The sequence below is a fragment of the Babesia bigemina genome (assembly GCF_000981445.1).
Source record: "Babesia bigemina genome assembly Bbig001, chromosome : I".
NCBI lineage: Eukaryota > Apicomplexa > Aconoidasida > Piroplasmida > Babesiidae > Babesia > Babesia bigemina.
The window spans coordinates 2,334,347-2,346,675 of record NC_027216.1 but is presented as its reverse complement, the minus strand read 5'-3'; the positions used below and the strand labels follow the sequence as shown (position 1 = coordinate 2,346,675).

The window sequence follows — 12,329 nt, the reverse complement described above, 5'->3', positions numbered from 1 at the left end:
TTCGTATCTATGGTGACGTGTTTGTTGCCGTAACGGCATTACTCTCAGTTCGAACATTACAATTGCAGTGGCAACTTACTAGTATTTTCTAATGTTACAGCAACGTGTATGGTCCTTCGTTAAAAACATTACCGCAGTTTAATGCATGATGTATGATTACGTCTCACAACACCCTTCATGTGCACTACATCTCATCAAAGTGACACAGATGTCATGTGGCCGTCTCCATATATTCTAACAAGTTAAGAGTAAGGCAACACTTTAAATAGGCAAAGACGTATCTTTTACGGCAAATATCCCATTAGTACAAGAACTCCACTACTATTAACCACCCACCACGGTGACAGTGGCTGCCAACATCAACCCACCGGTGGTGAGGCACGGAGGTAGCGATCTACCGCCACGCTACATCTTCACGGCGCACTACATCGGATAATTTAGAAAGCTACAGTTAACTATGTCGGCATTGCTGGTTGCTGAACTTTGCGCCGTCGCTGGGCTCACCCACAGTGATTACAGTTCGGTGGGATGGGATAGAGAAAGGTGGAGAATACATGATGCTAGGTTGTTGAGCGCCAGTAAGGATAACAAGATATGTTAGATGGAGTCAATGCTAGAAGTGAGCAGAAAAGTTATGAGACTTTACCATAATTGAAGACACATTAAGATTGGCTTATGGGACGTAATGTCAGCGTGAGTGGTTTTGTGATAACACCATGAGGGTATATGAAATGTTTTACGTAAATGTGATTTCATGTATATAGTGAGAAAATTTCGTAGTACGGTGGATTGCGGTGCCTCGGAGTGGATGCCACAATACTAATAGTAAGAGGGCGATGAATGGTAGCTAAGGGTAATGAGCGCTGTATAACTCTTGAAATTCAACAGCGATGAAGCAGTAACACTCATGTGTGTTGTACATGTATTATTGCGGGGGTTCACAGCACTCCAGTTAACTGTCCCGTAAGAACATGGGTGACACCTAGGTTGAAATGGTCGGAGGTAAGACTATTTTTGGATCAATATTCGTGTATACTGTTATCTCATACGCATATGTCATGCGCTAAATATTAAGGGGTAACGCCAAAATGGCCTTGGAATGATGCAGTGTAGCTGAGCTCCGTTAAAATACATGTTATCGTACATTGAAGGGACATATGTACTCTGTCGATTATGTATGATGTACAAAACATGCGTGGTCTGTATGTAACGGATTCGCAGAGGTGTAAAGTGTGGGTTGTAATATTTGCAGGTTAAAAATGGATCAGCGTTGCAGAAAGCACAATTTGCCCCAAAGCTTCGTATCATAAGGACGTAGACAGTCAACACATTATGTCTACATAACGTACAATCAAACATGATTGTATGCTGAATTACACAGCAACCACATGTCTAAAGTAGGAAAACCAATGCTTGAGCGAGGTGGAAGGGTGATCAAAGGTATTAATGTATCCCAATGCGACCTTATACAATTACGAGCAATACGGATAGAAGCTGATTTGTGGATGCATTTGCTTCAACGTAACCTTGCGAGGTGGAGGCCATAAATTTTGTGGATTTCACCGAATACCAAAATCGCTTATGTATAGCACTATCCCATGTCTTCTCCTGTTCTAACTGCGTCGCTGTGAATCCACGTGTAAGCAGCGCTCACGAAGTCCGTGCTGGATCTCCCATTGCAACATGCCCACCTATTGCAACTCTCATCGAGATGCTTCATCCAATCTTTCACCCGCACCGATTAGTTTGTCAGACACAGTAATATAATAGCTTAAGAGATGCAATGACCACAAACATTTCCAGTTAGAATGTTTTGATATTGTAGATGAAGGTAGTTTTGTGACGTCAAACGGAGCGGTTATAAGACCAGGATCTATGCATATTTTACATATGTGAATATCTTTTTATTTTAGTTATTCATCATTATACGTTATTCCCTTAGCTCCCTAAATTTTAGGTAAATTTCTATGTGTTCTTCTGTGGTGCAACGTAATGTGTATATAACGATGTCGTTCGTCATGATGGTATTATGTGTCACGTGATATGTGGCCTCTAATTCCACACCGGGCGATTATATCGCATGGATACGCTATGAAAAATAATACCATACATCTGTTTTAATGCAGTTCACATTCTGATCCGTACGTTACGCGTCCATAGCGGTTTTTATATTGAAGCCCATCCAATGATGATAAGTGAACATTAGTGTGGAACGATGTCTGAACCACACGCGTCATCACCTGCAGTAACTACTTCGGAACCTTCAGGAAAAGAAGCAAAGAAACAAACTGAAGACTATGGCACCTTCGGTCAAGTGTTGTACCACGTGGTGTCGTTCACTGAGGGCTACGAGCAGCAGGTGTTGTACTTGTGCATGAGGCTCTTCGAGTCAACTATGGGCTTCACGAAGCAACAGCAGACAATGCTGATGACTGTGTCTATCATGTCGCGGTTGTGCTTCTCGCTCGTTTGGGGGTTGCTGGCGGATGCGTTTGAGACTAATCTGGTGATGTCTGCTGGGCTATTATTCATGGGCATTGCCTCCATTCTGCTAAGCTCCACGTCACGGTACTCGTCGGTAGGTTAAAAGGTTTGCACTGATGATGCGTCTGCAGATCCTCTTCTTGCGTTTCTTACACGGCGCCGCATTCGGCTGCATCTATCCAGTTCAGCAAAAGATTATCTCGGATAAAGATGATGAGGAGAGCAGTACCAGTAGCAGCACGTTCACCCGTCTTCATGCGCTGAATTGCATTGGACGTATGTTGTGTGCCGCAATAACCACAGAGGCTGCTCAAAACATCTTGCTGGGATTTATCGGTTGGCGCGTATCATACATTGTGTTGGGTTATGTGTGGATTTCAGTTGGCATCGCGATTATATTTGCAATGCAAACTCCGAAGGAACTCATTTCTCCGTATGACTCCATCAACGACTTTATCAACCAAATATCCGGAGCCTTTAAGGCGGTTTTCAATTCTTGGTCCGCATTTCTGTGTATATTCACGATGCTTATCGCGGAGGCTCCGATGTGCACCCTGCCGTACATGATCACGTACCTGGAATATTTGGGTGTGTCTGATATGAAGGTTGGAATTGCGATTTTGGTCACAACGATTGGAGGCGCGGCAGGGACTGCGGCTGGTGGTATAGTTATCGAAAAAATCACAAGTACGCATAAGGAATTTGGCGAGCTGATAGCCGGAATTGTCGTGATGGGCGTGCGATTAATCGTTTGTGTGTTGTTCTTTGTGTCCCCGGCTCCAGACGGACGTCTGATGTGGTATCACTACATAGAGTTTGCGGTTCTCGGGGCTACTTTGGTCACAGTTGGCGGAGTAGATAGACCTATTATGAGAAAAGTCATCGAGGACAAGTACCAAGCCAGCGCATCAGCCATCATCCAGTGCATATCGGGTATCTCGGTCAGCGTCAGTTTCGTCGAAATCTTCGCGTACGTGTCAGAGAAGCTGCATGGTTACGCCCCGTCAACACAGGCAATTGATGACATGGAAAAGGGTCTCAAAGATAACAACACCGAGGCGCTGAGGAAGTCGACCATGTACATGATTGTGATAGGCTCACTGCTCAACATTGCGTGCTATGGCGCGTTGTTTGGTACGTATAAGACAGACAAGGAGAAAATAGTACCGGAAAATAAGAAAGAATGGAAGATAAGGGAAGAAAGAAGGCAAGAAAAACTGAAACAAGAGAAAAGCGTGTCAGATAAGACAAAACAAGAAGAAGCAATAACAGAATTTCCAGAGGAACCAAAGGAAACTGCAATCACAGTTATACCAGGGGATGGTGGCGCGGAGGCTTCAATGGAAGTGGAAAGACCTGAGGAGAGAGGCAGGTCAGATGATTATTTGACCCCAGAACAGAGGATTATATTTTTGCGCTCTGGCGGCACCCGTGTATCTTGAATGATTTTCAAACATGCACATATTTTGAAAATTAGAGACCTTGGCGTGCTATTAGTTCTCAACTGTTGTAAACACACAGGGTTCAAGGCTGTTATGGGCTTTTGTCTCGTCAATTGCTTTTTATCCTTTTAGTGGGGGCGCATGAAAACGATTAGCCAGTGTATGGGGCCTTGTTAATAAGCTGCACGAATCGTATCCAACATTGTTCAGACTTGGTTACACCCGCTCCGCTCCATACGAACGTTTCCTCAACTGGGACAATGTCTAGGGCGCTGTCATTGATCCTTGATTAAGACTTCGAGCTTGCATTTCTTTCAACCCCTGCCATTGCCATTCCAATCTGCTGATTTCACGGATCCACGCTGCCGGAGGGTATATCGAAATCTCCACTCACGTGTTCGTATACCTTCTAAACTTTGAAGGTCGTGGTAAACTGCCAGCCTATCGCAAATCTTATCACCTGTGTGGTCACGTGCTTTACCGAGTCCGCCTTCCATTCTTCTTTACGCTTATAGGACTATGGTCCATCGCAGCACTATCTGTAGCTAATATGTTTCTACATCACATGAAGATCATCCAAATTTTGATTACCAGACTTTCCCAGCTTATTGATGCCACGGCTCTACATTCCTCGAGCAGAAACATGCTCACCCTACGTCTGTTACTTCGACTGCGACCTGATGAACTTGTTAACAAAACGTAATAATAATCGCAGATAGATGTACACTGCTAGTGCTGTGATCTTTGTTGTGATGCGGTATTCTGCCACACATGACAGTCAGGTGCTGTCAGATATATTAGTGAATTTGGCATATACACAATTTTTATCATACTAGTTTGACGTACCAACTAACGTGGTATAAACCTGTTATTTAAAAACAGGACCTCACTCACCACCCAGTCTAAACTCTAACGCACCTCCTAAAAAATATGTTTCCCAATATACACCCAGCCATTTGACAGAGAATTTAATAGATGCATTGATACTTTCGTTGTTTGGGATGTTGGGACGTGCGTCAATTGTGATACGTGTCTAAGTCATCCCACCTCGTCAGTGTCATGTACATAGGTGGTTTGCCATCAACATATGCTGTTGACAGCTGCCGTCCCAGAAGACACTGGGTTGTCTATTAGGTAGGTGTTTATCATGGGAGTTATCGTGTGCATGCCTAGGAAATGAATGCCACCGGTACTCTGACGTGATGGCTAGTAAACGGTGTAGTTATGGAGATTGATGGAAACGGCGTAATAACTAAAGAGTAAAACAACGCAATGTCGCTCACTTAGGCACTCATTAAGACACGAATGTGATGACATTCAGAAGCGGCTTTGCCAACTTTGTGCTGTCCTTTATGGTTGGAGTTGACTGCTCCACTGGCACAGGCTGACCTGCATGCCACGGACAGGATGGTATCAACATGCTTTAGCTTAGTTGTACTTCCTTTGTGATAGCTGCATAGCCGTAATGTGGCTGGCTATTCTCTGGACTACGGGCACCTGGCTGATGCTGAAGCTGATGAGAGCTCAGTTGCGTTGCTGAGGTGCGTGTTGATGAGTGGTTGGTGGGTGCTTGCTAGGTGATTGATATGTTTGCAGGTTGAGGGGAGTGGGAGCGGCAGTGGTAGTGTTGCAGTTGGTGGGTGCTTGCTAGGTGATTGATATGTTTGCAGGTTGAGGCGGAGGGAATATGAGTGGCAAATGTAAGTGCCACGATGTTGGCGGGCAGTGTACGGAATCAAACTGCAAGTGCTGTGCCGCGTGTTGTTCAAAATGTTCGAAGTGTATGCAATGTAGTCAGAGTAGCACAACCTTCCAAGAAGGCAAGAAAATATGTAATACTCCTAAATGTCCAAGATGCAATGGTAAGTTGTTTTGCGGTTGCTGGTGTTGTAGTCGGGTATATTTGTGGATTTTCCTTCCGATATTCATAGTCGCCATCATCGTTTGCTCATGTTACTACTTCGGTCTTCTAAACATGACATACCGAAAACTGTCCAACATCTTCCCAACATCTCGACGGAGCTCCTACAGTGGACTCTCATAGGTTCTCATAGTATACGTAGACATGTCATAATTCACGTTAAATCACCCGCGCCACTAAAAGTCACTCCTATAATATTATTTTAGTTACGTAAATGTATTGGGGCACTAGACCGCCGCATCCGCTTGCACAGAATATCGTCCCTCCACCTGCGATCTAATCTCGGCCGTTATGTTACTCATCACCGTAACCATGCCCAAACCCACCACCTTGATGTTGATCGCTCCCCTGACGACAGCAGTGCCCAGCTCACCCAGCCCACCTTATAAAACTAACGTCTAACCAAACGTCTGTCTTTACTGCTCTACTTACACCCACAATCCCTACTATCAATATTACCTTGCTACCACTCTCCACCCTCTCATTCCAACATGGCTGCCTTGACTTGTCGCCTTCCCTGCTCAGGTGAGTGGTATGTCTATAGGATTCGTGTGATGGTTCATGGATTTTGGAAAATGGTTTAGGTGTGCCATTGTCTTAGTATGATGCGTATTGTATTTAATCAGCGCGTCACTTGCTAGCCTTTCCACTCATCACACTCAGTCGTCTGCCCAGCTGTACTAAGCAGTGTCACCTTAGAGGTGTGATCACTCTGGTGTTTCCCAGTTCACATAGTACTGGAGGCTTGTCGTGGTGTTTTGTAAGGGTGAGTTAGTAGATGATTGGAGGTGGAAGAAATGGCGGCTAAGGGTAGCGTTCCTGAGTTCACCACTCTCAAGCAATGCTTGGAGTTCTTGGAGTGGTTGCATAGTGACAGGCAGGGACGGCTTATGCAAGGTCTGGTGGCGCATCGGCTAGACAAGTTACTCAAAAAAATGTATGAAAGCGTTGATCAAAAATCAGTTGCAGAAGAGCTGTCTAAATTTCTTACCCACGTATCAAACTTTTATCGTAAAATATGCACTAAACCAATCGGATCGTATGCTGGCAATAAAAGCGCTAAAGATACCCTCAACTATTTTCTCCAGTGCGTCCCGAAATTGCTCTCCACGATTTATTTCTTAAGGTATCATGTGGACTCGAGATTTTCCGCAATGGGTGGAGGGAGGTGGGCAGATCAAGAGGTTGGGTTAGTTGCACTTCATGAATCCATGGCCACTGACCTAGATAGATATCTTGTTGAAACTGTCGACAAAAATAAATATGGCGTTATTCCTGGAGGATTCCAAAATAGAGAGGTGAAAATGGGTCATAGAAGCGGCTATAACCCGGGTTCTGCTATGGCAGCTGACCTTCAGAATATTTTGGAAAAGTATTCCAATCAGGATAAGCAAAATTATTTCCTCGATGTTTATTCCACTACTGTGTTGTCCACCTTCGGATCGGACACTCCCAATATCGCAAACGCCCTCCGATTGGTGCAGGACTTTTGTAAGATATTCGAAGCAGTAAGGGATGATAAGGATTTTGAGAGTCATTTATATGCCAAAGATAGGTGCATCAAATTGGAAGACTTAAAAAGACATTGTGCCGAACTGAAAGGGCCCCTTGGCCAATTGTTCAACCAGAAAGCCTTTTCGTTCACAGGATATGCGCGGGAATATCATAAGCTTAAAACTCAAGATATTGCTAAAAAACTGGCGAGTTGGTTTAAACGAAATTTGGATAAGGTGAGAACGCAATTGATGAAAGTTCAATCCATTGCTAGCTCAACACAGATTAACAACAAATCATTTCGGGGCAGTGCAGTCCTTGGGGGTCAGTCCAAAGCGCTTGCGGAATATTTCAATAAAAACCTTCTCCGCTACGGATTCACGTTTCATGGCTACGACTTTAATAGATGGAAAACACATGACGTACTGACAAAGGACTGGAGTGATGTAATTGAGAAGCTGAATAAAGCAGATGAGGGTTTGGATAAGTTGAAAAAGATTTTGGATGGTGACAGTTGTCCAGCTGTAAAGCCGGATGAAGATGAGGAGGATAAGGAAGAGCCCGTTGATGAAGTGTTGGAGGGTGAAAGAGTTGTTCGTGTTCCCCCAAAAGTGGAGGCTCCACCTGTCAAGGTTCCCGAGGCCCCCAAGGAAGTCGTGCCAGAAAAGATAGCCGAGACAGCACAGAACCAGGGCAAGAAAGTGGAGGGAGCACAGAACCAGGGCAAGAAAGCAGAGGGAGCACAGAACCAGGGCAAGAAAGCGGAGGGAGGACAAAGTCAAGCGGGTGGTCAAAGTGAAGAAAAGCGTGGGAGTTCACCAGTTGTGCAGGCACCACAAACTCATACTTCAAGTGATTCAAGTGCAGGATCTGGGTCACCTGGTGACCATGGTGCCATTAGTGGTCAGGGCCAAGATGGGCAGGCGGGTGATTCTGACGCTGGTCAACCAGTTGGTCATGGTCCGCAGACAAATGTGAGTGACAGTGTTGCAACATCCTCCGCTGCAGGTTCAAGTTCAGGTAGCGGTGGATCGCCAGGAAGGGGTGGACATGTGCCCGGTGCTTCGAATGATCAGGAGTCCCAGACTAAAAAACTAACGTGCGCCGATGGATATACACCAATAAAACTTTGGCACGATAGCGGTACGTACTGTGTGAAGAATTATGACTATAATGAACAACAAAAACTTCATGAAAAATGGGATGATAAATATATAAAAACACAAAGAAATGTCCAAGAACGAATACGTATGGCTGAAGATAAACTGAGAAGGCAAAAGGAAGCCGAAGAACGTAGAAAAGAAGCTGAGAAACAAAGAATGGAGGACAAGGAACGTGAAAAGGAGGAACAGCGCCAACTTCAACGTGAGGCTATGCTTCCAGAGATTGATGTTGTATTCGGTCCACAGAAATTAACAGCATTTCTGAAAGATGCATATTGGGCGGCCCTACCGAATCAAATGAAGGATGCAATGCCTAATGTATCTTTCTCAATCAATACACCTTCACCCCGCAATTCAGCGTATATTCAGGATCAAGCAATGGCAGCCCTTCACAACCCAGAAGTGTTCTTTTTAAAAGGAACCGAAGTTGCAGATGATGGCGAAACATATGACGTCGGTGTAAAGGGAGAAGCGATAGGAGATGGCGACTCTCACCTTGTATTGCAGAAAGATGTAGATGCGGATGCCGAATGGCAAGAAGTTCAGCAAAGGAAGTTTCGAGATGATATAGAGAAGCAGCTCACAAGTTCTAATGCAGATGACGCGTTCATGTCAGGTGCTCCGGTTGAATCTTCTGAGCCTGTTGCATTCTCTCCAGGAGATCTGTCAAATATGATTGCTTTAAATGGAGGTGCAGTAACTTATTTCGATGGTGTAGACGTGTCGTATGATAATACGCCAGTAGTGTCCGATGTTTACAAAGCAGAGATGCTAGAAGCGAAAGGGGACGTAGTGGATCATTCAAACGATTTAGTGGTGAGTCTAATGGATGGGAATTACAAGCCGGAAGATCTCAGCACTACGTTGCAGAAACAAAAGGACGATGAGAATAGAAGGGCTGTGGCCGACCAGTATGTTAGCGGTATATTAACTGGAACAACCACCGCTGGTGCCAGGGGCAACAAGCGACTTGGCCCTCAGCAATCTGCTATTTTCACTGGCTACACTATAAAGACGCCGAACATTTCGAAAACACAGAAGCGAATTCATATACCTACGGCAAAAAAAGCTTTACCCACGCCAATGCGTGGATCCCCAACAGGCATTGGCGTCACCGGAAATAAAAATGATCCACTTACGGTTTACGCCCCTCATTCACCTCTTATCGCACATATCAATGACACAACCATACCAGCAAATCTTCGCATCTCGAATGCATTCAGGTCACAGCTCACAGGCAATTCTATTTTTGCCCCTAATCGCAATTTGTCACCCATTCCAACAGAATATCTAGACCCTCCACCGCCTGGAGGTTTGGAAATCGTTGAGGCGTACGTACCGCGCAAAATTCCAGACCCATTTGAGATTGACATCCACGTCCCAAAACTAAAATCGCCAGATAACGATCTCAACTTTGACTTAAGTTTTGATGATGACTCAACACATATTAAAACTGAGACACTGCCTGACCCTGTAGATCCACCATTCCCTGCAGTCTCATTCAACATTGCGCCTCCAGATGTCGAGCAGTCTATGCCGCCACCCCAAGACTTCGATCCAGAAATAATCCATCGCCCGGAACTAAAAATGTGTATCTCTTCCTGGGCTACCTCAACACCCACACCCGGCTCCACCGACATCCCCGAGACGGAGCTGTTCCCCGCCGAGGCCCCGCGCACCGTCCGGGAGATGCTTCAGTGGCTGGCAGGGCTTAGGAACCAAAAGCATCATGAGACTCTTAAGCAATGTATTGAGAAGGCATTTAGTGGCTTGCATAAAGACCCTTCACAGCTTGCACTTTCCATCAACCACACCAACATCCTACCTGACAATGTCTTCGACATACTCCAGCTTACCGCCATGTTTGCAGGTTCCGTGCTCACCGCTATCGCACCTCGATGGAGAGCGAATGTGTCATCACGATTTGTGAAGCCTAAGTCATCTGACCAATCCGATGAACCTGATTGCTGCGCCCTCCTCTGCCAGCTGCGTGACTACGCCTACGCCTGCCACCACCAGTTGGAGTTCCTCAAGTCGCAGTGTAATCGAGAGAAGTCACATGGTGGTTGGCAGAATTGTAACTATGGCAGTGATCCCAAGAAGCCATCTCCCCTCCAGGCCTTTCTTACCGACGCCTACGACTCCACCTTCAAGACGCACCTCTTCGACCCGTGCAACCTGTGCCACAAGAGCAGGATAAGGATGGGATTTAAGAAGAATGATTCGCCTGAGAAATCACAAACTGGCAACATCCTTGCCACCATCCTCACTCCTAGCTGCGGCGGTAGTGACCCCTTGCTGACACTTGCCTCGTACCTCAACTGCCTGACTAAGGCACATGGCCACTGCCTCTAACTTGGCCTATAACAGCATTCATTGCATTTACGTCATTTTTTGCTCTGTGATAGGCTGTGACAGTAATGAGTAGCGATTTTGTTTCAGAGTGCGATAAGCCATGCTGCTCAGCAAAAACTACACCGCACTACCACTGGTTATACAACCTCACCTACATAACTACATGTGGAATAATCGTTATACATATGAACGTAATCAAATTGAAATCGGATGTGACCTGGCTACAGTGAGGGCTATGTGTACTGGATGAGCATATGAAATTAGTGGAGTGAAGGCTTGGAGCCACGGAACCCATCGCGTATTTCGGCGAACATTGTACCAAGGCTTTTGTTATAGAATATACCGAGGATGTAGAGGACCAATATAGCGAGGGCTGGAAATGCAACAACGCCGATGGCAATGCTTATGCCGATGCACTTGGGGCAGTTTTGGTTTTTGCAACTACTACTACACAGACCTGCCATCTTCAGTCTGACCACTTAACGAAGTACCCTGCACAGCAATGAACAACGTACCTTATACCTCTAACACCCTCAGCAAACTGACGACATACAATGGCCATAACCCCCACCCCTATCTTGCCATCAACCTTGCACTGGGGCAACCATAAATCTATTCCTCACAACGCTGCCATGACATGAATATCCAATCTCACAGCATGTGGCAAGGCGCATGCTGATAATCAAGTGGCAGGTCCATCCCAGTAGCCCAGTGTCTCCCCTGTAGACGTATAAGCAGACACTAATCTATAATCAACCTACTTGCAAAAGCTTCATAGTCTCAATTATTAGCAATGATGCGTGGTTACAACACAACTTCCACTCCCTTTCGGAACACTTAAGAATTCATGCTCTACTTAAATAATTAACGGAGCTACATTCACCCTTGAAAGTGTTTTTGACTTACGTCACTACACCCTGTATACGGGCTCCGCGCCAATGCATCCAGTTGCTTCCATACACTCTGGGACAGCGACACCTTGTAAGTGGTGAGGGATGAGCGGCATGCCGCGTCTCTTTTTTGGAAATAGCGGCATGGTACCGGTCGTAGCATATGGTATCATCTTCTAGAGCTCCAGTCTGCATCGCGGCCTGGTAGCACTAGTTCCCGCTGGCCGGCTCCTGGTACGCTTGTCCCCAAGTCCATAACTTGTCCTCGCTGCGTAGCGGCACGACTGCTCTCAGCCTCCATGACGGCGTCTACTGAGTTGTAGAGCTTACTTACGTGTCACTTCATGGTTAATCTCAATACCCGGCCTACTGAATTCATCGTTTCTCGGTCTTTACTGGGTACGCCCTGTTGTCCGGCCTCCCCGCTTTCTTTCCGTACTTACGGCGATATCCACCACTTCTGGTACGTGTACGGAGACTCATGCTTTTAACCAATATGTTAAAATAATGTTTGTAGTTTAGTTCCTCGTTATATTCTATATCGGCTCTAAACCTTTCGACATATCCATCCACCCGAGGC

At 45.6% G+C, this 12,329-nt stretch overlaps 2 protein-coding genes across 2 annotated transcripts; both read left to right on the top strand.

The window, feature by feature from the left end:
- Positions 1–2,215: 2,215 nt before the first annotated feature.
- BBBOND_0110560 (hypothetical protein) lies at positions 2,216–3,926 on the top strand (the record flags this gene model as incomplete). Its single annotated transcript, XM_012911490.1, has 3 exons — positions 2,216–2,578; positions 2,616–2,760; positions 2,866–3,926. The coding sequence occupies 3 exons, from the start codon at positions 2,216–2,218 to the stop codon at positions 3,924–3,926; spliced, it is 1,569 nt and encodes a 522-aa protein (XP_012766944.1).
- A 2,718-nt stretch (positions 3,927–6,644) lies between these two features.
- Positions 6,645–10,859, top strand: BBBOND_0110550 (Ribosome-binding protein 1; the record flags this gene model as incomplete). The annotated part of the gene is made up of 1 exon (XM_012911489.1): positions 6,645–10,859. One exon carries the CDS (start codon positions 6,645–6,647, stop codon positions 10,857–10,859), a length of 4,215 nt encoding a protein of 1,404 aa, XP_012766943.1.
- Positions 10,860–12,329: the final 1,470 nt, after the last annotated feature.